This window comes from Scatophagus argus, chromosome 16 (genome assembly GCF_020382885.2).
Source record: "Scatophagus argus isolate fScaArg1 chromosome 16, fScaArg1.pri, whole genome shotgun sequence".
Taxonomy (NCBI): Eukaryota; Metazoa; Chordata; class Actinopteri; family Scatophagidae; genus Scatophagus; species Scatophagus argus.
The window spans coordinates 11,527,606-11,553,696 of record NC_058508.1 but is presented as its reverse complement, the minus strand read 5'-3'; the positions used below and the strand labels follow the sequence as shown (position 1 = coordinate 11,553,696).

General features: G+C 40.8%; 1 protein-coding gene across 1 annotated transcript; it reads right to left on the bottom strand.

Annotated features, from left to right (window-relative positions):
• Positions 1 to 431: 431 nt before the first annotated feature.
• On the bottom strand, positions 432 to 25,432 carry lmtk2 (lemur tyrosine kinase 2). The gene is made up of 14 exons (XM_046414953.1): positions 24,887 to 25,432; positions 18,336 to 18,469; positions 18,006 to 18,159; positions 17,629 to 17,705; positions 16,907 to 17,025; positions 16,501 to 16,588; positions 12,050 to 12,180; positions 9,510 to 9,594; positions 8,414 to 8,535; positions 7,599 to 7,748; positions 4,378 to 7,417; positions 4,156 to 4,288; positions 3,814 to 4,068; positions 432 to 2,715 (listed from the first exon to the last, which is right to left on the bottom strand). Exons 1-14 carry the CDS (start codon positions 24,987 to 24,989, stop codon positions 2,687 to 2,689), a joined length of 4,620 nt encoding a protein of 1,539 aa, XP_046270909.1. The 5' UTR covers positions 24,990 to 25,432; the 3' UTR covers positions 432 to 2,686.
• Positions 25,433 to 26,091: the final 659 nt, after the last annotated feature.

Sequence of the window (26,091 nt, the reverse complement as noted above, 5' to 3'; positions counted from 1 at the left end):
CTGAGCACTCCTTCACTGAGAAAAGATGTTGTATTAGACTGAAAGCTCTGAGAAAATTTCCTGGAAAGGATGATGACTCCTGTATGGTTTCGTACTGGGACATTAGTGGGCTTCTGAGTTGACTTTACTCTGAAGATTTTTTTTTTTGTTTTTCCCCCGCTGTGTGTTTGATATGCTCAGCATGTAAGCACAACATGCACATTTGCAAGTCTCTGATGAAAACCCACGGCAGAGCTTGCTAACCTGAAGCCTCATGAGTACCCCTTCACCTGCCCAGAGCTCGATACCGAAGCATGTACCTTTATGGACTTTGCTTTGTGCACCCTGAAAAACAGCCCCATCCCAATACTTTTGTCTATTTGGTGTAAAGGGGTCATTCCTTACCTGCTCGAAGACTGCCAGGCCCAGGCTGAGCAGCAACTACACAGAAATGAGAAGTTCATTTGCATTTATTTTCATATTAAACAGTGTAATTATAAACATTTCATTCAATTACACTAAGCATGATAAATACGAAGTAAAAATAGTTTTAAAATCTACAAGTTTAAAGGACAGAATGATTTCACATCTGCTTTTTGTCTTATTTTATCCGCTTTTAGCCGACGACTGTGATATGTTCCTCCAATCAACCCCGCTTTAAGTTACAAAATGAAACCTCAAACCTATAACTCAGTTACATCATTTCCCATTTACAGACAGAAAAAAAAAAATTAACATTTACATACATCAGTACAGTTCAACATTAAGTTACATTTTTCAAATGTGCAAGATTAAGCAAATGTATACTGTAGTCAAATAAAACAAGATTTCTTTAAATAAATGTTCAAGTTTAAACTGAAGCACAGGCTGCTGGTTTTTAACAGAGGTTAACAATGTCTACGATACTGTACAGTGCCTTCTGTATGGGGCAGGTGAGATGGACACTATACACTACAGGTGAAGTTTAGCTGTTCATCAGGTCATCTGTGACAAAACCTTTAGGTGTTTGAGTCATTAAAAAGAAAGAACCAAACAGCAACTGTACTACCTACAGTTTCAAAGAACAGTGTATTATTATCTGTACACAAAAATATTGGAAAACTGGAATTAATGAAATGCTCAAAAATGCTCAACTGGACAGGGTTTCTTTCTATTTTTTTAAGGAGAAAAATGCCATCTGAATAAGTTAATTAAGTTTGACACAAAGTGGAAAAAAAAAGGCAGACAACTCTGTTCATTAAACTGATACAAGCAGCAGTGTTTTAGTTTTTCTTTTTTTTTCTTTCCTTTTTTTTTTTGTTCTAGTAGTGAAGCTTTAAGTCCCTGCACATCACAGAAGAAACGTTGCCACGCTCACCGGATCTTCCTATGAACTTGTATGCAAACTGATTATTATAACTCATTGCACGTTTGTTTACAAACAGCTCATTACATTTCTTCATTCTGACATTTAAAAAATAAAATCTCCCACTTTTTTTTTTTTTCACAATCTCCCAAAATGCACAATTTCAAATTTTGTAGTGATAGTAAATAGAGGAGTGCAGCTGTTGTTATCATTTTCTTTTACAGCATCACAGGCACTGAGATTTAAAAAAAAAAAAAAACAACCCAGTGACAAGTAATTGGGACAAAACCATCTGGGCAACTTCCTGCACATTTTCAGAGCATAACATCAAGCATTACAACATGAATAACTTGTCTTGTGTTTTTAGTGTTTCCTCGTGACTGTCTTTCAGTTGAATCACCTCTGTTAGTATTAGTGTGACTATCTTTGTCTAATAACACCAACCATTCTCACTGAGATGTCTCAAAAATATGAAACTACTTACTGTAAATGTTCCTTTCAAAGAACATACAGTGTGTTACCCCCAAGAAGAGGAAATTTTTAGTTAAGGTAGTGATCCTATGCACGGATGGCGCTACCTAAGCAACCCTTCTTATTCAAATGCTGCTACAGAAGGATACAACACATAGTCTCTCTCCAAACAGAAGACTGGGACCAATACTCAATAAGGTGTTATGAAAAAACAAAACAAAAGGCAACCACTGATATAATCGTCCAACATGAAGGAGCATAATTAAACAATGTTAGAATATAAACTTGGATATTCAGCTTTAGGTCAGCTGAAATCAAAGAGCTTATTCCGATTTGGCTGTAGTGATAAGTTTGCCAGCCCAGTGTGTTGAGTCAACTCTTTTTTTATATATATATATTTTTTTTGTTTTTTTTTTGGGAGGGGGGGTTGATGCAAAAGTCCTCAAGAAAAGGAGTGCACTTGACACACAAAAAAATAAGCAGCCAAACACCTGGAATGTGCTTGATGAGTCTTTAAAGCAAACATTTAAGAGTTTTTTTTGTTTGTTTGTTTGTTTTATCCTCCCCTCCAAAGTGGAATTGCACTGAACTGAAATCACACACACTGATGCAAGCTGGAGAGGTGATGTGGCTCAGACCGGTACTGGGCCTTGTCTGTCTTATTTGCTCAAAGTTAGTGTGCAGCCATTGTTCTCATGGTCATCTCCATGTAGGTAAAGAACAGTTCTGCCTGAGAGAAGCATCCGCAGGTTTGCCTCACAAACCGTGTCTGCTGTCTTTATTCAGCAGTTCTCCATTCCCAAAAAAGTGCGAGTATAGGTTCTTTCTTGTTTTGCTTTTGTTTTTTTTTTTTAATGAGTGTGATGATGAATAGTCCCTTCAGTTATCAGACTAGTCCTTCTCTCCATCTTCACTGCTTCCTGAGGAGAACAAAAGAAGACAGAGTTTAAATGTGCTCAATTTAAAGTCGCAGTGGGCATGGGTCATGTAACATCTGCAAACAGCAGTCAGTGAACTGGTCATCTAGGATAATGACATGTCACAAACATTTTATAAATAGTAAAATTACTAATATTATCTTAATACATGCATGAGAAGAAATTCATATGATGAGATTAAAGACTGCAAAGAAAATGCCCTATTTTAAAAGTAAAAGTTTGACATCTTGAAATATATGTTTTTTTACTCGTTCAATAGCACTGATGCATAGCAAACGCAAGGCTCCAGCCAGCAGCTCAGTTTAACATAAAGACCAGAAAGCTTGCCTGGCTCTGTCCACAGGTTCAACAACAATTTGCAGTTGTACATGGAGATAATTGTCAGACTATTTCTTCGCCAGTAACTTCCTGGAGTTTTGTCATTATTGTCACATTATCAAGATGTCATGGTTTCATATTTAGGCGACAGTGGTATCAATCTTCTCATCCAACTTTCAGCAAGAAAGCAAATAAGTTATGCTGCTATAGGCTTAGACTACTGGGGGTCCTCCCATGACACACTGAGCTCTTTCTTCCTCCTCCTCTCCTTCTGCACACATTTATGTCCCATTAATGCATATCACTAACTCAACTTCTTCCTTGGAGTCCTTGTGTTTTCTTGTCCCGCAGGTTCCTATCGATCATGGTTGGACCTCCTGCTGCGGTCCTGCTCGAAACTTACTGCGATTACTACTGTTTAGTCATAATCTATTTTAATTCTAATACTACTCTGCTGCAGCTGCTGCCATTATTATTGTTACTAATATTGCTATCATAATCACCATAGTATCTTCTGTATACTCCATTGTCATTATCATCTACAGTTCCAATACTTCTGGTATTATTACTGCTGCTATGCATCTCTGCTTGGATGCTCCCCCTCTCTCTCTTTGTCTGTCTATCTTTCTCTTTCTCTCTCTCTCTCACTCTCTCTCAACCCAACCGGTCAAGGCAGAGTTTGGTATAGACCTGCTCTAATTGGAAAGTGCCATGAGATAACTTTTGTTGTGAATTGGTGCTTTGGTGCATGCCCAAACTTGCCTCCTTGTTCGATGTCAGAGTCGGTGAGATGTGTGAGGGAGAAGCTGGCGATGCTGGCCGGTGAGATGGAGAAACGAGAGTAGTTTGAGGAGCTGGTCCAGCTGGACTCCAGCGCACGCCCTACTGTCGGGGGCGGAGAGGAAAAGCGAGATACTGCTGATGAAGACATAGCCTTCGATACGGGGTCTTTATCCGTCTTGGGCAAGAAGGCAGGAGCAGGGGAGGAGAAGTCATCATCCCACTCAAACCCACCACCTGTAGGGATTTAATGAAGAAGTCAGGAAATGCAACGGCTAAGATGATTTTCAGCACCTGCATGCATTTACAGGGTTTTGGAGTTACCTTCTTCATCTGTGGAGCTTTCAGAGTTTGTGAACCGGTTCAGGTAGCTGGCAGCAGGCACTGGGCTGCTGAACTCTGGTACCTGACTATTTGAACTCGAGGAGTGGTCACCCAGTTCCTTGGTGGGAGTCTCCTAAATTAGAATGAGTTGGATTTTATTGACAGTGACAACACAAAAGCATCTTACTAGTTGCACCTTGACAAAACAAGACAGTACTTCACCTGGTCAAACAGGTAAACAGTGACATCGTCGAAGAAAGACACAGCTCTTCTGGAGTTATCTGCATTGCTCTTCACAGGATTTGGGGAGGATGATGCCTCTATGTTGAGTGTGGTGGGCTTCAACAAGCTCTTCAGGTTCTTTGCGCTGCTGTCATCTGAGACAATAAGTGGTACAATATGCACGTCATCTTCACTTTCTGAGCTGGAACTGTGTAGCTGGTATGCATGGATATCATCATCGGAGTCATCGCTGTTCTCGTCCTCCTCGTCCGCATCTACGCCATCCTCCTGTCCATCTAAACCTGAATCATCCCGCCTCCCCAGGTAACGCCCCTCCATGTCTGGCTCTTTTATCTTATGACCATCACTAGCGTAGGTCCTGGTTAGTTTAGCATGACTTGCGTTCTCTGGCAATGGCTCTGAAGGTGCAGCAGGAGGAAGTGGGGCTGAGGTTTCTAGATTTTGTGATGGGTCTTGTTGATCAGGAGCTGTGACGTCCTTCAACACCTCTGGTTGGGTTCCACCTTCATTATGACTGTTGGTAGACTCTGTCGTCTCCTCACATTTCTCTGTGAAATTGGTCTCTGGTAAAACAGACCCATCACGAAGATCAGATATGCCTCCAGCCTGTCCTTCAGCAGCTAGAGAAGATTCTTGCTGAGAAAATAAAGAATCTATATCTCTCTCAACATTAACCTGCTTTGCTAGGCCTCCAGCAGTGTCTGTAGAGTTCCTCAGCCAAGAGACTTCACCAGAACCTCCCGCAACTGTTTCTTCAGACTTCTTCTCAGGCTCCGATTCATTGTCTGAGAAGTAGGCAGAGTCTCTGTAATTACTGCCCATGAATGGCTCCTCAACAGGGGCTACATGATCTGGTCGCTCAACCTCATTGTGATCTTCACTGTAAGCATTCAGCACACCCTCTACTTCTGAGATGATGATTTCTGGTGGAACCAGATTTGCTACAGGTGTAGGCTCTACTGTCTCCTCCTCTTCTTTGGCAACACTCAAGCCATTTTTGACAGGGGAGTGGTCTTTGACAATAACCTGAGAGTTCCATTCAGGAGACTCCAGATTCTCTGTCTCATACCCACTGTCTGATATTTTGTATGGAGGCTGGAGTTTGTGTTGAGCTATTTGAGCACTGAGTTCTTCGCCTTGTTCACCTAGTCTGTGGATGTCCAGAGAGTCTAAAGAGTCTGGTGTCTCAGCTGAATTATCTACAGTTGGTAGAGTGGTGGACATACTGTCTTCCAGTAAACTGTCCTGGCTGATCTGGTCCAAGGATGGCCCAGAGACCAACAAAGAAGATCTGACAAGAGGACGCCCACTGGTATCCGTAAAGGATTCTTCATGATCAGACAGAGTAGTTTCCAGCTCTATATCTGCATCTTCAATTAATTCGCTCAACAGGTCATTACTTGTTAGGTCTTCACTGCGTTCGTTGTCTGAGGGCAATACTTGGACTTGCAGGTTTTCAGGCATTTTACCTTGTATGGGCTGAACATTATCCATTGAGGTTCCAAGGTCGTCTTCAAGGCTAGCAAGTTTGGCATCTGTGCACAGTAAGTCTGTAGTGGCACTTTCAGAGTCATCATGACTGATGATGATCTCAAACCTCTCTGAGGTAGAATCAAAACCAGAGTCTATACCTCTGTCTGAGGATTGCAGCAGACCAAGGTCTTCAGTGGAAGAACTATTTCTAACTGGCAGCTGGTTGCTTATGTCATCTTCTGTGACCACTGTAATGAAAGGCACCAGTGTTTCATTTTCAACCAGAGACTGACAAACATCCCCCAAACTGGCACTTTGAGAGTCTAAAAGTTCCTGCCTAGAGGATGTGCTACTTGCTGCAGGTTTTAAATATGTATCTGCTGTGGTTAAGCTGCCTAAAGCCTCAAGGTTGTCCCAAGAATGCATTCTGAATGTGTCTTCTGGTTCATGGGCTACACCAGGTAAAAGAAAATTCTCCTGTGGACTTGATGAACTAGTTCTCTCTCTCATCAGACTCTGGTCTTTGAGAAACATGAAGTTGTCAACTAGTTTTTCAGTGTTCAGAAGCCTCTTCACATCTGTGTTCTCCCTCTCCTCTGTCACAGAATCCTCCAGGTGAGGGGCTTCTGAACAATCCCCTAAAAAAGAATCCCCATAGCTTTTATCTGTGTCCACCTCCGAGACTTCTAAAGGTGCACCTTCATGAAAAGAGTTCCCATTGCGCTCTGGAAGCTCCACAAAATTTGTTCTCCAGGAAGGAGAGTCCTCTTGCTTGGACCCCGTTTCAGTGAAAATGTTGGTGTGGTATGGACTGTCATTTTCAAGAGATGACCAGATGTGGCTGTCTGGTAAATAGGAATCCTTAGAGTCAATGCTTTGGTGGAAAAAATCAGCATCAGTACTAGATTCATCCAGACGGACATCTTGGAGAACAACAAAGTCTTGCTGAACTGAAGTGAAGTCCATGTCTTGCCCTCTGTTCCCATCTTCCCCGACTGTGCTCTCCCCTTGTTCTTCCAGTTGAATGTAATATTCATTTCCATTAGATGGCTTTTGCACATCAAACACTGGCACAATACCAGGAATTCCTGAAGAAGTGTTACCACTTTCTTTGCCTGCTGTTGTGGCTACAGGATCAGGGAAATGGGCCTGGATGTCCTCACTGGAAACGGGAAAGAACATGCTGTGATAGTTCAATGTTGTGTCCATGCCTGAGCGTCCATGGCTACCATCGTAATGATCATGCTTGGCTGCCTCCCAAACATACTCAAAGCTAAGACCTTTGCTTGTTTCAGTAACCGTAAGAACTTCGTCAATTTCTTGTCGCAAAGCATCTTCAGCAAACTGTTCCAAGATTGGGAAAGAGGAGTGGCTAACAGTGGTCTGCCGTGTGGAAGGGTTAGGCTTGAGAGCATCCCAGCGTTGTTCAAAATCTTCTTCTATGTCTTTCTGGCCTTGCATGCGCAGGTAGATAAGCAAACGGTGCACTTCCTCTGCTGTGGCCCGTTTGTCTGGAGACAGCCAGCAGAACTGTAGGACCTCGTACCTGCAGTTACAGGGAAAACAGACATTAGACAAGATTCGTTCTTAATGGACAAACGACTTCACTTAACACCAGATTTAAGCAATACTTATAATACTTAGTAACTTAATAATACTTATTTTAGTTTTACAAAACTACTTGTATGTAACTTACAGTATGTGACTTCGTTCTAATAAAGACTCACCATCTTTCAGAGTATGGAAGCTCCAGCTGTGGTTTAAAGAGTTTGACTTGTTGATCCTTGATCACATGATTGAGAACCTCCCGGTCAGACAGATGCGGGTACGGCTGAGAGGCATTCTCGAGGAGCTCCCACAGTGTGACCCCCAAGGCCCTATTTATTGAGGATAAAACAAGTGGAATATGATGCAGGACAAAAGTTATCTCGTGCACTCCAAGTTCAGCAAGTGACCTCTTGACCAAAAACCACAAAAATTCATCAGCTGAGTTGCTATGAATATCCAAACCCATGAAAGAAAAGAGTCAAATTTAAACACGTCAGTAACAATAAGCGAGTCAATCTATACACTGGGAACATTTTGGATGTCAACATTATGTTATTCACAGGGAATTCTGGCTCTTGTAACCACAACTACCTTACATAACTGAAATTTATGACTGGAAAACATTTGGGCAATCAGTCGTGAGGTCAGGGAGGGAAGAGACTACACAGTGAGGAGAGATGCTTAGTTGGTGCAGTCTCAGTGTCTTTTCCCCTCTTTTGGAAATTATCCAGACTGAGATTTATAAGCCTGTGAAGAGCTTGTTTTCTCAGCAATAAGCCAGAGGTGTACTGCAGAGCAATTTACTGTCATATTTTACTTTGCCCCATTTCAAAGATACTTCACATGTATGCACTATATTGATTACAGGCTCTAGCTGAAATGTATTTTATACCTTTCTTATTACAGTGTGCAATAAGGCAGTATAAATCAGGTTTACTCAGTAATTAAAAAAATGTCCTCTAGTATCAATGAAGAGCTCCAATCTGGTACCTACCATACATTGCTGGGCTTGGTCTGCTCCATAGTAATCACACCCCCATGGCGCTCGCCCACCAGCTCAGGAGCCAACCAGCGAAGGGGTGCAAACACATCATCCTCTGTAATGATGTAATCCTCCTAAAGGCACATTGTAAAATCATCCAGTCACACATGATATTTCCTATTTTTACAAACTGTATCTTTCTACAAAACACTGCACTGGTTGTGCAAACACGAGTTGTTTATTGGCTTTCACTGAGATAGTGCCCTCACTTTGCCTCACCCTTTCTTTACAGAAATAGATTCAGAGGGGTGACCTTTTCTTATGAGTATTAAATTCAGACAGCCAAACTGACAGATCAGCAGTATTTAAAGAATCCAGCAGACTGCCTCAGGACATTCACAGTATATCAAGTTACAAGAGAAGATAATAATTCCTCAGTGTACCATACAGTTGATCAAAAGGCAAGGACCTGCACAGCCTGAAAAAGAAAGTTTATTTTCTGTCAGGTCATCTGGAGCTGGCTGTACAAAGACCTCAGCTTAACAAATAGCCAGACATCAGATAGGCAAACTTCTAAAATCTTATTCAAGCACGTCTTGTGGAACAGGCCACATTGTATGACAACAGTACAAAACAGCAGAAACAATAGAAAAACAATGTAATACAACGTGCAACTGTGGTCTAAAACAAACAAAAAAAACATGTACTTCATCTCTTTGGCTAATTATTCTCATTATTACAATACCAAAGTAGAGATTTACCACTTAATTAGGCTCTTCTGTGTATTGGACAATATTTATTATAAATGACTTGATGTTGTCCCGTCCTGATGCATCATGGATGCACAGTCTTCCCAAAGCATCTTTGCTAGCCTGTCTAAGTTTCTCCACAAAGACTCCAGATGGCACAGTTAACCTCAATGGGACTTGAGATGCAGTTGGGCTGCTTGTACAGTACACAGAATATCATTGGGTGGCTAGTGCTTAGCAGGCAGAGAGACGCTGTGTTAAAATACTAAAAAAAACAAGAGAGAGATGCTGTTCCACACAGTAATGATAAAATAAACAAAATACGATTGCAGAAAATATCTGAAATAGTTTATGCTTACTTTGTATCTGTAGGGTCCAATTCCATAATCCCCTACTTTGACTGTAAGGTCTGCAGTCAGGTAGCAATTCCTTAGAGCCAGATCACTATGAGAGCACAGAGAAATACACCGTCATGACACACAGGAATGGATTAAATACTTTACAAAATCAAATCATTCACTGATTAAAAAGACTTGCAGGCAAGTTTTTTTTATCATCGCTAGAATGAAAATGTTATGCTTGTTATTGGCCCCGTTCATTAACTCTGTTTAGCCTATGCAATGTCATTTGACTATACAAAGCAAAGGCAAAGCACAGACCCAGCTAAAGTGACTACATGTCACTCATGTAATCAAGATCAACACTGATTTCACTATTTGCTCTCAACCTTAAAGAGCTAAGATTACCTTGCAAGAATTGAGGGCAAGGGAGTCTGGCAAGGATCACAAATGACTCTGGCAACTATCGAAAATTCTTCTTCTGTCATTGGCCTCTGCTTTTCACCTTGCAACAAGACTAACACAGGGGCTATTCCTGACTCATGCATACAGCAGCAGGATATAGTTTCTAGAGGGAAACACAGCGTTGGCGAACCTTTTGTAAGGCTGCCAGGAGAGGGCGTAAGAAGCTCTGAGGCTCCCTCTGCACATGAAGCAGCCATATGGTAGTTCATTCACACTCAATAAAGAAGCAGGCATTGGTTTCCCTTTACCCCTACAGCAATCCCTGTGCACAAATTCCCACCTAACGAAAAACACTGCTGACACCAGTGTTCTTGCATGTACATGGTCCTGCTACTGTCAGACTCACTGAAACCTCTGTAAGATAAATGGAGACTTATTTTAAACTTTCCTGTCCCCTGTCCTCTGCTGTTGGCTGGGGGTCCAACATACAGTAACACAGGCAGCAGTTTAAAAAAAAAATGTCTTCAATGTCTTAACCCTACAAGGATATTACGTTATAATGATTGCTCCTGAACCATCACAGACCGGTACAGTTTGGTGTGATTTCTGCAAGCAGTTTTGTGATTTTATCTGTTATCAAGAGGGGAAAAAAATATAAAAAGTGTTCATAATCACAATGTTTCTGAACCAGTTATAGTTTCACTGAGAAAAGTAATGGCGATTGATCTCAAAGCTGTTGTTATAGTGTTTAAGAAATAGGATTTGACTTCACATGAAATAAAGATAGGTTTTTGTAAACTAGTGAAAAAGCAGTGATCATAAAGATCTCTGAAAAATCTCACTTATTAAATCACTAAACCATGCCTTAAAAGAAACTTTATCCACAGTTTCTGAATGAGGAGATATTCATGGCACACAGAGAGTACAGTATACGTTTTGCTCTTTTGGAGCACCGTTCTCAGCCTTGCATTGCAGAGCTGAGGTTTCAGCTTTGGATATCAGCCCACACAGCACTCGTCCCGAGGGTTTTGTGTCTGTGGCACTGCGCCGTCAACACACATTCAATTTTGCCAGCTTGTGCTGCACTCCGAACCATTCAGTTTGCGTAACCTTTAATTTTAAAATCTGTGGCCTGAGAACAAAAGTACCCCAGAAATATTTTTATGATTATAACTTAAATTATTCCACATGGAGCGAAGCTTGTAGAATCCCTTTAAGTTGTAACAAGGATTAAAACACAACACCCAGTGTGAGGCTATCCTTTTACATGCAGAGAGCAAAATCATCACATCCTTCTGGCAGCGGACAGCTGACACTGTGGCAATGCATGGGAGCTGTGTAATTCAAACTCTCTGAGCTTATTCTAAGCAGAGCATGCAAAATAGAGCTGATGAGCTGAGCATCGCATGTAACCCACAAGCCATGCGTTCCCGACACCCCCTGTACCCTACTGGCTGCTAGTAGCCAGAATGAGGGTAAAAAAGAAAATGAAACGCAGCCTCTCTGCTGTACACACCTTTTTTGGAGAATACTACTTATACTACTCTCCTGAGACTGATCGAATATTAAGTACTAAAGCAAAATTCACTGTCGACCAAAGCCTTTACAGTCATATCTTAAAGTGTTGGTGGAGCTATATTTCTAAAGTAACATTACATATAAGGCAAAATTGCTACAAATTAATCATATACCATGCAAACTGTATTAACATGCATTAATCCAAACATTTATGACAACAATGTATGCGTTGATGAGATTTAACATTAAAATGCTGAAATTCGTTAAAAATAAAATTTTGATCAAAATCTTTTATTAAATGTCATCTAATTTAAATCCTTAAAAACCTCAATATCCAAATGATCCAGTTGTGTTGCACTACACAAGAGCATTTTCACTATTATCACTTCTGTATTAAAAATAAATAGAACTACAAATTTAAAAGAGAAAAGTTTCAAGTACTACATATTTAACAAAGACAGGCAGTTATGATTAAAATACGTAATCTCAGTGTCATCACCTTTGGCTGTCACTGAGAGACTGAGTGTTACCCTAAACAGCAGATGCCTTCTTTGACAAAGTGTTGCGAGAAACAACGCTTAGCCTAGTGGGTGTAAAATGTGTTAACTTGCTTAAGTGTGGCAATTCTGAAGTGCTACCTGTGCAGGAAGTTGTGTTTGTGAAGGTGAGTGACGCCAGCAGCAATTTCACAGGCCATCCTCTGCAGCTGCAGCAACTCAGCGTTTCTGAACATCCAATCCTGCTGAGACAGATATCCTCGCAAATCTCCCTGCAAACACACCCACACAGACAAACAAACGCACAGGCATATTAGCTCATCAATACCAAACATAAACATTCAATAAATATGGAAGCACTTTAGTTGTATTATAGTGATTGAAGAAATTTTAGATGTGGTTCTAGGTTCTAGGTAAATGCACTATGCAGACACCGCCACACAGGGGCAGTAGACTCTCCTGTTACTGTCTCCTCAGCACTTCTCACTGCTGATGTGTGAGAGGACCAAATAAGGGTAACACTGGTTAAAGGACCTCTATGCTGTGTCACAGAGATTTATAAATAAAAGAGTCCAGCTCAGGTCAGGTGAAGTAAGCCGTGCCCTTGTCCAGTTGGACTTTAGTGCTCACAAGGAAAAAGAAACAAGGCGTCTCCCGAGGGAAGCGAAACAAAGGCACTTTGACTTAATTAATCACACCCCAACATAATAAACATACCTGCATGGTTAGACAGTGATACTAAGACTTGTGTTACCAGTGTGACAGATCACAGTGCAGTGAGAAATTAAGATAAGAGTTCTACGGGGATCTTTGTGGTTGGACTGGGTCCTGAAGGACTGAATTTGAATAACAAGGGTCTCAGCTGTGCACAGATTCACAACTCAGGGCTGGTTGGGAACACAGACTTTGTAAAGGATCATCACCTATTGGTTTGGGGACAACCAATTTTGAATTTGGCCATTGCTATCTTGATTGAAGCCAGAAATGATCATATAAGGAAAAGGGATTGGAGCCGGAGACACGTGAGGTTACCAGAAAAGTTAGCAAAGCGCATCTGTAATTCACATTAACTGTGATATTAACTACCTACACCAAAGAAGCTTTTTTGTGTGTTTGCTTACCTGTCTGTAAGCAGGAGAACGGGAAAAACTACTGACCTGTTTTCATGATATTTGGTGGATGAGTGTAACCAAGGAAGAACCCATTATATTTTGGAGCAGATTAGAATCACACTGGTGACATACAGTCCAGTTGTGGAAGGATACATTGCTATTTTGCAGTTTGTTGGAAATGTTTCTCTAAATGGCATCATAATTTACAAGCTAATAAAAAAATGTTCACCAGAGAGTAAAGGAGGGGAGGTTCATGATAAAAAGAACAGAGCTCCCCTAAGGAATGAGCTCCCAGGAACAAACTGTACACACAAAACTCACATAACAAACGAGGGGCTTTTGTTAATAAACTCCCATGCAATTACTGAGTGCAGAAGTTTGCCTGCGTGTTGACAAAGGTTTTTCTTTTCCCTAAGTTATCTCCCTCCACAAGCAGCTTAGATCAGGCGTCTTACGTAAGCGACACAATTCGCTTCAACCACATTCACTCCTGCATATACACACAGATGTACGCACAGAAAAACGATCACAAAAAAACACGCAACTCTGAGAAGCAGTCTTCAGAGAAGAGCTATATTCAATGTATGGTAAATGACACCCCCTGAGCTTGTCTTTATTTGTGAAGGCTCTGCAGCAGGTGATTAGGTCTGGGTTTCAGGGGGAGGATCCAGTGGCGTTAATGAAGCAACATTAAGTGTGAAAGGCCAAAACAATTAGACCTTGTGTCTGACACATGAATAAACAAGAATTTCCCAATACACAGATGTCTGGCTCAGCTGCCGTGAGATCAAGTTATGTAAAAGAAATTAAAAAAGCCATTTGAAGTGCTTGTCAACACAGAGCAAGGGAACCATTGGCAGATATTTGAAATGCTGGCTAAGCACTAAAAAAGGTGCATTGTTTTTACAGCCACTGTCAGTGTAACCAGCTGTCGTTCTTAAATCAAGTACTATCAATAAATTCAACCAGCCTACAGAAGCAAACAAGGATAACAATCAGGACAACTACACTCCTAAGGATCTGTGTACTGCACAATACACATAATGGCAGAGCATGGTCAGTGATACATAACTTAATAAATGCCACAACAGTAACTTAAAGAGATCTCAACATACTTGTTCCTTTAATGACCATAATAAATGTAGATCAATGACTTTGGAAAGCCAAAAGTCTGCTGGCTTATGTCTGAGACCCTGAACCAGAGAAGGGTCTGACTAACGTTCTGGCCAGGCACCAGGGAGGAGATCCGTGCATTAGAAGCTGTCACTCACACTATGGTATGTGACATTCTGTGGCCCCTGCAACAGTTGCTTGATGTATTTTGATGTCCAAAATGCTTTGAGTCAGGGTTACCCAGCACGGGTGATACTGGACAGAAAAACCACCATCAATCACCAGGCTGTCAGAGGGAACGTCACAGTACATTGGCTTTTTGGGATTCATCCTGTCCACAGTGCAGCTGCGGTGTCACATTTCGTGTTGCGGCATCTAGGGGTTGATTGACATGGCCTGAAGTTTAGGGAGGCCAGTGAAAAGCGGTCCTTTATTTTAAAATCAAAATGAAAGCAGCTGCAACATTTTTATCAAGATGAAACAAACATTATTTTGAAGTCTTGTGCGCAAGTATTGCAAATGGAACTTAACAGAAAAGAAATCCACATTGTTTAAGACAAAATCCCACTTGGATTAAGTCCTCAAAACTCTTTAAGCAGCAAGGGATAACGAGCATAGACATCACTCATTTGTGCTACCCTCACACATTATCACCTTCAACAAACAGGACTTGGTCTTCATCACGCCATCTTTCCTAATGACCAACACACAGTTGCGATAAGTCATTCACTTTGACTCATTTCCATCTCCTGTCAGAGACTTTACTACAGCTGTCTAGAAAAGACCACAATGCCAGGATTCTGGCCAGACCCAGCAGCTGACAATAACCCGGCCCAAAAAAAGTTACGCAACGTCTGGCAACACGAGCCAAATTAGACCCTGCTGGATGTGCTACCAGAGCAGAGAAATAAGAAGGCAAGGTGGGGGTTACTCACAGAATTTGTGACACCTTAAGAGCAGAAATGCATTTCCTTTTTCCTGCAAGCAAATAAAATGTGGCTCAACATCCAAGGAGTGGAAATTAAAGCCACATTGCAGACTGCACATTTGTACACAAGCAGCCAATACATAAAACAGCTTTTAATTCACCAGATGAAGTGATGTTTCCCTCTAAAACAGCTGTGAAGTCACACTTTACGGCTCAGGTTGTGACAGCTCATTCATGGTTACCACAAAAATACATCCTGTAATCTGGCATCAAGCAGTAAGCAGAGTAGTAAGGTGGAAATGTGCCCCTCTTGTACCAGCCAGACACACAACTCTGTGGTTATTTCTGAAGCTGGAATTACTAGTTAGTGGCACTGGTTCACAAGTGTGAAGAATCACTTAATTTGCATTTGAAATATTGTTTTAGCCATTGGTCAGACATTATCAGTTATGATGGTCATGTTTGATATTGTATACAGGAAATACAGAATAAAAATTTTGCTTCAAGTGTTGAAGTGTCACAGTTGTGCTGCTGTTATAAGTCATCAACAATTCGCAGAGGTTACAGAGCACCACAGTTAGATCTGTATGTCTACTCTTTAGATAATCGAGAGCATCACTCTCCAAGATGATCAATGCTTTGACCAGGAGCAGCCATGCTTCATTGGGTTGTGGGAACACGTTATTCAAAGCAACATATTTCCATAATTGATGACATTGATGAGTCACCCTACTCAATTGTAAGGTATGCTTTAAGGCTGTACTTTGATGGATTAATGGTTAGTTAGTTACTTTAGACTGAACTCAACGGTCTCAAACACACACAAGGTGCTACCCATAAAAATGCACAAACACAGCAACTGGTGGAGCTGACACCAGAGGAGAGGAGTAAATGGAACCTGTTGCTTTTTGGGTGAGGTGGGAATGTGAGAAGTCCCAGGCTTAGACTAGCTATGCGACTTCGGTAGGGGGAGAGGAGCAGAGGAGGGGGGGTGGAGCTCCCAGCAGAGAGGGCCCACCCAAGACAGATAAAGAAACAGTGAATAAATCAGCTGCCATGATGAAGTCTGAGTCACCTCAATATGTTAAGATGAAAAGAAGGGCTAATTTGGGACTGAGACTGGGCTTTCAGTCCAGATGGTCAATAGGATGGGGTCAGCTTTGCATGATGGCTGGAGAGTATTTAAAGGGCTCTTGCCCTCTGAATCTGGGAGCTTAACAGTCTGACAAGAGCTATTTCTCAGATTTCCCAATTAATGAAGACATCTCAGTGATGAAGGAATCAGATAGCGAATAGACTATTTTTCAGTCCCTCCACGCTCGTACACAAAGACTCCATGTTAACCACTACACTTTGCAGATTTATAGCATACTATTTCATTTCAATTATTATCATTCTGTGCTTATGAATAACACTTAGAAGAGCAGGTGGCCACTCACCATTTCACAGTACTCAAAGACAAGCAAGAAGGGAATGGCCTCAACACACTGTCCCAAGCACTGGAGGATGTTTGGGTGCTGCAGTACTCTGTACAGACAAGAAAAAAAAACAAAAAAACATGAAGACTGTTAATAGTGATGCTAATTACCACTGCAATATGCTGTAAAATAATATGTGCTAGATTCAAGAGGAGAAGTCTAATGCAGTGTGTCAGAGGAGAGGTAGAGGGTGCTGCTAACATTTCTGATGTCATATGCCTATTTTTTTCCTCTATATGTAATATACACATGTACTTCTGCACACAAAACAAAACTCTATCATTAATCAAACATATGAATCATAAATCAACTGATTAAAAACATGTGAAAAACAATATTCTTCAGTCAGGAGGGTTAGGGTGTTTACCTGTATGGGTCCCCTTGCTGTAGGAAATCATTCTGCTCCTTAGCACTTGCATTAGCTTTTAACTCCTTCACAACCACTCTGGCTCCACCTGGATCTGTGTAGATTTCACTAAGAAGCACCTGTTAAAAAATGACTATACTTTAGATTTAACAAGATACAGAGAAACAGGTCAAACGGCATGTTAAAAGAGGTCAAGAGATAGCAACAACCGCAAAGAAAAAGACTAGAAAAGCAACAGATTTGAATATTTGGATATTTCAAGTTGAAGACTACGCATATTTACTCATCCACCTTAAGATGAGTCACAGAATATGCAGGAAAAAAACAAGGGAAGAGAGTATGTGCATATCCCTTCAGTTATAAGAAATTCAGAGCATATCAGTGTTTCCCCTGTATTGTATTTGGGAGAGTGCCTCGCCCCCCCAAAAGACACCCCTGCCCTGCCAACAGGATCCCCACCTCAAGTCATAGATTTAAAAAAAAATAAATAAATTCTATTATTTAATTTTTATTTTAATCAAAAGGGCCTATAACCGACGTTCTTTTCATTCCAGGCCAGGCACCGCCCCCCCGAAAGAAAAACACTGCATATTATTAATCCAGGCTGTGTCACAGATGGTGGCCACCACATTAACATTTGCAACAGAACATAACATTTGTATTTTTTTTCTCTTTAGAAGAAGAATGCAAAACTTGAACACCAACGAAAAAAAAAGCCTCACCTGACCAAACCAGCCATTTCCGATCTCTTGGATGTAACTCAGGCTGTGACGTGCTACCTGGAATCCCGTAGATCCCTCTGTGAAACCAACCACAGAACAATGTTAAGTAAGGCTGTTTCACCTTAAGCAACTGTTGCTCATAAATACTATGACTTTTAAAAAGGTTCATCCAAACTTCTGACTTATTGAAATCCTCACTCTGCAAAACTGAAAAAAGTATACATGTAACACACTTGGATAATATCAGGCAGTGCAAGTTTGTTAAGATCCAAAGTAGATGATATTGTATGTATATGTGGACGTTTGAAGCAATGAATTTACTCAGGTTTAGGCACACAGCATAAATCTTTTTGTCTGTGAGTGCAAATATGTCTGACCTGTGATGCGAGCAGGAGGTTGGAGGTGTGGGGGTCCAGGTAGGGCCACAGGGGACACAGCGAGGGTGTACACCTCAGCTGGGGACTGCATAGACGGAGTGTCCTCTGCCGGTGGAGTGAAGTCAATCTCATCATCAAAGTGGTCCTCAAACTCCTACAAAAACGAAAATCAAGAAGGGACAAAGACAGGTTTGCTATGATACACACATAATTCACATCAGATCCTAAGTTCACAGACACTGTTCATTAAAATCCATCCCCCACCCCATGGCCTGCACGGATGCAGGTAGAGCTGAATCTGTATGGCTACCTGCCTGCTTGGACTCTCACCTTGAAGTTGATCTCCCTCTCCTTGCAGCAGGTCACACAATTCACAAGCAGCACCACCAAGGCCACAAGCGCCGTCAGGGACACAACCAGGGACATGTAGAGAGACACAGACAACGTGTCACCTGTGCTTCCACCTAAAATGAGAAAAACAGACAGAAACTATGCTGAATCATTTATAGCTTGGCTTCAAAATTCATTTGGAGGAGAGTGAAAAAGGCACCTGCTAGCCTTGTCACAAGCATAAACATTAAGCGTGCCTGACAGTAATACTGCACATCAGGGGTGTACTGGTGCTTCTTTTAAATCCACCCAAAACAAAAGGTTGAGAAACAAAAATAAACCCTACAGTGATCTAACGATGCAACTTCTCGAGCTTCCTGCTCTCTGTCACCAGCAACTCCTCGGCAGAAGGAAGAAATGCCACTGTGCAAGAAATACAGCATTTGTAACAGCCATAAAACAGGGATTGTTTTTTTTTTTTGTCAAAAGGTTTATGATTTCCACAAACATTACGTGACAATAACTGTGATGCCTTAGACCGTGCCAACCAACCCGTCTCTAATCAGCCATTCAGAGAGACAGCTGTGGGGGTTTCCACTGGCTGATAAGCAGCTGATGTTGCAGCAGCAGTGACAGCAGGTGTGGGCTCGCACCGGTGAGGATGCTGCTGGCCCAGCAGTTTGAGTGTCAGGGCTGACAGCAGCCTTACCACCCGACACACTGTGCTGTTCAGCTGCTGCTCTCTGATGCTGACCAGCACACACACACTGAGCTGAAGCTTTCCATTTTAGTGCAAACAAAATCTTTCTTCTGGAGACGGCTTCACACACAACACATTTACTATTGCAGGACCAGTTTATTTCAGCTTCTAGAGTGTTTATGTAATAAAAAAGATAATGTACTATTATAGGAAATAACAGTAGGTTGTAGATTTTGAATTGGAATTAGTCAGTGATATAACAAAATAATTGCTGCACAGGCAGAACTGGTCAAGTGTTAGCAACAGCCTTGACAGCAAAATAAGTTCACAAAGCTCTTAAAAGATAATCATGTGTACTAAATAGGTATATAAAATATATGTTTCTTCCTGACAAGAGCTCAACCTTTGTTGACATTAAGTGGGAGTCTGTCACCAGTTTCTTTCACCACATGCCTACCTTGTCTTCTCAAGTCCCAAATGTCACTAACCGTTTCTAACAGCTCATTTGAAAGGTACGGGCACTGCGAACTTTTGTCCGTTGGGAGTCACTGCTGTACATGAGCGAGCTGTCAGAAGACGTTCAAGTCAATCTGTTCCACTTGAAGCTTATATTGTGATTTCACCATGTCGAACTGTGTATGAGTGAGTGAGTGTGTGCGTTGAAAGAAAAAAAAGAAAAAAAAAGAATGTGTGTGAGACTCTTCTCCCCGTTCTCCCTCCTGTGTTTACTCTGTCTCCCACTGGCCACAGCTTGTCAGGTACAGCTTGTCTGTTCAAGGGAGATTCAACACCTACTGAGTCTCCTTCTGCTGAATACATCCAGACTACAAACCGACTTCTAGTTGTCCTATGCTTTCACTTTAGCACATGAAGGAAGACTTGAGTTTGAGTGCAACACAGTGTGAGCCATTTGAAACAACTGAGAAACTAAGTCCAGAAAGGAAAAAAAAACACATATCTTGGAAGACAAGACTGGAAACCACTGGCCTAAACTAATGACCATACTATTATTACTGGAGTTAAGACAAACCTTAGCCTCAAAGTCTTGTGCAAACCCGAATGAATTAATATGGTATCAAGTCCCACCTTCCCCCAAATAAAATATTCTCTTTAAATTAATCTGAGTTAATAATTTGTAGAAGCTGAACACAGGTCTGACAACAGGCCAAGGAGTGATCTTACTACAAGTCTGGTGTGGTCTGGTCAGTTGGACAGTTGTCAGTTGTCAGTTATCCAGACAGCACAGCCTGTCAGAGTGCAGATGAGATGAGCAGCAATCATTTTTATCTCCCTGGGAAGCATTAGATATGATTCAAAGTGCCAGCCACGAATGAGATTCATTACATGTCTAACAGAGAACATCAAACTATCGTGGATAAAAATAGGCAGGATGGCTTAATCTGGTCACTTGCATCCTGACGTTTTACAAATTTCTTGAGTCCCTCCAGTTTTCCTCACTGTGACTACAAAAATGGTATACATAGACATCAAACTGTGAATGTTGCAAACAGGCTATAAATCATATTCAGCCAAAGACACCACAGGAAACTTGCCCTTTAGGATTGTGATATTGCAATCATGCAAACCGTAAATACCTGAAACACTGATATTTTACCAATTACTAAATGATGACTTTCACAAACATCTCATCTGTGCTCAAGCCTGCAAGAGATAAATAATGTTTGTGGTGAAATATTGATGAGAAGAAGAATTAAAGATTAAAAGGTTCCATTTAAGGGGCCCTGTGTATGTAGCTCTACACGCAGCTGTACTTACAACTGTTGAAGTGTTTTCTACCTTGCAATTTATCATCAGGAGGGAAGTAATACAGCTAGTAAATTCTCATGTGGCCTACTTAAGGTAATAAAAGATTCCTTTGAGGAACAGTATATGAAAGGAACGGGAGAAGAACTAACACTGCCCAACCTAATAGACTGAGTCTACTTTGCGTGCATTAATAAAAACCAATACACTGTATTTTCAGTCACTTAAGTCGTGTTGTGAGTCAGACTATACAGTCAGCATATGGTATGTCTTAATCTGCAGATAGGGCACGCTACAACATATGACATAGCTACAGCATAAGAAAGAGGAAAATATGTGGGGAGAGCAAAACAGATGAATTAATGCTGTCTGGAGAAAAGAAACAGTGTTACAACAACTGAAAAAACATCAGGGTGTTCGACACACGCCACTGGTCAGGCTTTCCTTAGTAAATCTAAAGGAAGTACCTTTGTACTTTAATCCACAAAGGGGAAATTCAGCATTAGCATATTTGCTGAGAATCACGGGTAGTTGCTTAGCATACTTTGTCTCTCGTCTTATCTCGTCTCTTTAAGCAAACTTAAATAAATCAAATTTAGTACATATATGTGACCAGTTAGTGGAACAGCTGAGGAACAGAGCTGCAGGTTTTATCTCATCAAGTTCACTGATTTTTGTGAATACATTCTTATTCTGAATTTGATGCTACCAACAAAGAAGTTCAAAAAAGTTGGGACATGGGCAATAAAAGACTGGGAAAGTTGTGATATGTTCAAGAACACCTGTTTCAACCATTCCAAATGTATTCAGGTTAATAGGTAATGATTAGTAGTGTCACGATTGTGTATGAAAGGGGCATCTTCGAAAGACACAATCGTTCACAAGCCAAGATGGGCCGAGGCTCACCCCTCTGTGAAACTCACAACTGTAAAAAAGATAAAAAGGCTCAGGAACACTTTGTAAAACACAGTGACTAAACTTTATTGGAATCATGGTGGATGGTAAACATCAAATCTAAACTAAACAGGAATTAATATCTTCTGCATGCATTACAGTGCTGTTGTCATGTCATGAAACAGCCCACTCCACAACCACAACTAGGTGGGTACCACAGCAGCCTGACACTGAGATAGGGAAGCCCCTTCCCCCCAGGCATGCATGCAAGACCATCCTGATCTGAAGTGCATGCATTTCATAATCCTAGACTGGTGAAAGCAGGTGACTGGTGAAAATAATGATAAGCCAGAATCTAAAACCTATAAAAGCCAATAGCCCTATTCCAGTCAAATCCAAAATGTCATGTGTTCTTATGTCTCACAAAACATTTCCTCCCTCTAAAATTATAGCTTACAAAATGAGCAATCGTTCAGAGAACTGGCTCCAACTGGCTTTAATAAAGACAAAGCTTAACTTCATATGTTTTTGATTTAGATTGTTTTTTCACAGTCCTGTGAAAAACAATTAAATATAATTGTAGGTAGCTTTTTTTGAGACAAACACCTCCTGTCTGTATCTGCACAGCAATGGGGGTGCCAGGCAGTGCAGGACTCCCATAGAGGCTCCTGCAGCAGTCAGATAGAAAAAACAGGAGCTGGGTCACGACAGCTCTACATGGGATCAGTTCTCCTCAGTTAGACCTTATCTTAGTCATGGGTTCATATTATGTCTTGGCGGGCACCACCAAATGACTCAACTGGTTTTTAGGACTAATACGGCAGGGAGCTGCCAGGTCTTATTTCAGTTCCACTGCATATTTCAGTAGGCATTCACGCAGAGGGGGAGCTGACCCATTTTTGCAGATTTCACCGACCAGTGTACACAACAGTGGATGTCTGTACTTTCAGTTACATGCAGGATGAAGGATGGCATTGTTTGACTGACATGTTTGGGTTCAGCGACGATTGTCTGTCTGCTGTAATAGGAAGCACTAAGCCTCATCGATCAAATGAAGATCCCAGGGATCTGAGTGAATATTTATGACTGCCCTTGTCAGGATTCATATTTGCAAGTTGGTGTTCTGTTTTTTTCAATTTCAACTATAAATCTATAATACTTCCATCATTAAAACAACACATGCTACATAGACTGCATGCATTACCTTTTTTACTGTTACAATGTATGAAGGTTTCTTTTTAGCAAAAACAAAAAAATGTTAACAAACGTAAAATGAGGCAAGTAACTGGACTGGGGCGACATAAACCACAGCATTATATGGACATCAAGATGATTGGTGGCCTTTAACAGAGACTTTAATTAGAAACACATCACCACTGTATCCCTATGGTATATGGTATGGATGGCAGGTGCTCCTCCTAAGCATCATATTTCTCTGACAGTTTGTAGACATGCACATTATTTTAACATTCTCTGCTTTTTAGCACAAGGCTCGCTTGGCCAATGACCGCTTGGCCAATGTAATTAATGTAATGTAATTGGCCATGTGTCACAGGCACAACACACTGTTTTGGCTGACATGCTTTTCCAGGGCATTTCAGAACAGCATCCACTACATGGGCTGGTAGTCACTGAATCACTAAGCAATTTAGTGAAAGGTTAAGGTCAATGTCCACCTTGCCTTACAGATTAGTCATACATAGCTCTATCACGTGTTCCTACTACAGTTAAAGCTCTCATTTAAAGCTTAATTATCTACCTTTACCCATCTTTGAAGTGTGTAAACAAACTCACTTGAAGACTGGCTTTGCAATGTGTGATCTAATGCACAATCCATAAACTAAATCAAAACTTTTATCAATCAAGCCTTACCGCTATGCATCTCTATGCAATAATAAATGAAGACTGGGAAAAGTGGGGCAACGAACCGGTTGCTATGTGATAAAGCCATAAAAAGCATGCTCATATTGCAACATCACTTTCCTGTATGCTGTAGAATAATTAAGCAAACATCACTGTCGCTAATGATCGACTGGTGCTGATAAGCTTGGAATGCTACGGTTACACATTACTGATTCTCAACACAGCTTATTCACGTATGCATCCATTCATTTCTCACACAGAAGCAGGTTATATTGTAGCAAGAGATGCTCTGACAGGCCACAAAAACAGTGAAGACACTGAAATCGCTCTCTTGTCTAAAAGTGGATGTATGGTATGCACAACATTATAATTATTGATGTAATTAAATCATGTTATAATTGATTCAACTACTGGAATTTAAAAAAATGAATGATAACTGCAAATAAAAGTAATAATAGCTCATCTTTGAGAGGCTGTACCTGGGTGATAAATACCTTAAATTATCTGTTGGTCTACTATGAAATTCAAATCAGTAATCGCACATTAACATCCAAAATAAAACAGTTGGAATATTTGCTTTCATACAATCAATGTCCTCCTGTTTCTTTTAATCAACATATTGAGACTTATCTTAATCACACTGGCATATGACAATATGACACTTTCATTCCTCCTGAAATAATCGAATGATGACAGAAAAGTGCCAGGACAATATACTCAACATCAAACACGTTATTCAAGTTCCACTTCAAAACCATAACAGACAGCGTTTCCATGCTGGTAGGACAACATCTATTCCATTGTCCCATAAACTTGGTTAAATGTCAATGATTGGACTGGACTGGCCCCACTGAAAGGTTAAACAGTTACCTGCAGTGAAAGTAAACTCAGACAAATCACTTCTGTCTGGACACTAATTTATTTGTGTTAAACATCAATCACAATCAAACTAGTCTAGGTTAATAGGTATTTTCTGAGTTCTGGGAGAGGAATGTAATGTTTGTGTTTACCAGTTTGTCTATTAAGCAGCTAAGTCGTGACGGAGACCTGATGTTTCCTATCATAAATATAACTGAAAGATTTACATATACATATAGACATAAAGTAGAATAACTGTCCAGCAAAATCTCTTTTACTGATACTACGCGATACGTCACAGTTTATGCTGTCAGGTTGTTGTGTTGTTAGCTATTAGCTCCTGATTAGCAACAGCTACACCAACAAATATTAGCTAACAGAAGCTAACTGCTAACTCAGCAGCTAGACAGAACAGAGCTGAGGTGACTGAACAAACAGCACTTAACTTAGTATCAGCTTGAAGTTGTCTCACCTGATTCGTGAGGATACAGAAGAGGGGCACCTTCAGACAGACAGAATGCCGACAGAAAAAGCCCACTGGCCAGCAACAAAACATATCCATGGCGGCTCTTCATCCTCCTAGCTTAGCTAACAAAATGATAGCTAATAGGAATCGTCGTCCTAAATAGTAAATGGCTGGTTTGATGTAAAATTAAGAGTCTCAATCATTGATAATCCGTTTAACGTCAGTGTAGGCTACATAATCTAGCATATTTTCTATCTTTTCACGTCAGTGACTTACTATTAGCCGGATAACTAGCTTCAGCTAGCATGTCAATGCTACTAGTTTCAGCTGACGACAGCAAACACCGCTACGAAATATAATGCTCGGTTGTCCATAGACAAAGAAGGAGAGATCACCTTTCACGACCTATCATATTTGGTGTATGTAGCTGAATGTTATTTAAAAAAAACAGAGCTAAAGTAAGTTAATCAATAGACCTGACTATCATGAAACACCTCTCCCCCAAAGCGCCATGTTGCTGCTCAACGTCACAGCACAGAACGAGGCGTTAAACTTCAAATAACTGACAAGTACCTCAGCCAACCACAGCGTGGAATACCTGCACTTTAAACACAAAGACCCAATCAGCTTCGAGCCTTATCGACAGTCATGTAAATCCAGTGTTGAAGAAACCTTTTTACATCCAGTCACTTACCAACCATGTGATGCATGCAATAATGATTAGGAAAGACGACCTGTCTTTGTTAAATATTTATTTCTGTATTTAAGGCCAACCACAAACCACCCATCAGCATTTAATAGGTGGCCTGGTGCACTGATTCTGACTTAAGCCTCGTGATCTGTTTCTTGTGGATTTTTATTACTTTCCCCTTCTAGTGATCTTATATGAATATTGCTAGGCAATAGATTTGCTGAGAAACTCGATATTTCCCGTGATTAAATACTAGCAAAACAAACAGTGCTGTGCTTTGTTTTGATTGCTATAGATACAAGCAAACGGAAGATGCTCTCTTGAATAGCCAAGTTGTTATGGGTTATGTGTGTGTATATATGTATATGTATGTAAACCTTCAAGCTTTCACTGGCCTCATAATGCGTTATGAGGTGTGATTAAACCTTAATATAGAGTCTAACAACTGATCTATTCAGTGTACACATTACTGAACCCAAATAGCCTATATTTTCCTACGTTTACTCAGTGTCTTTATTAC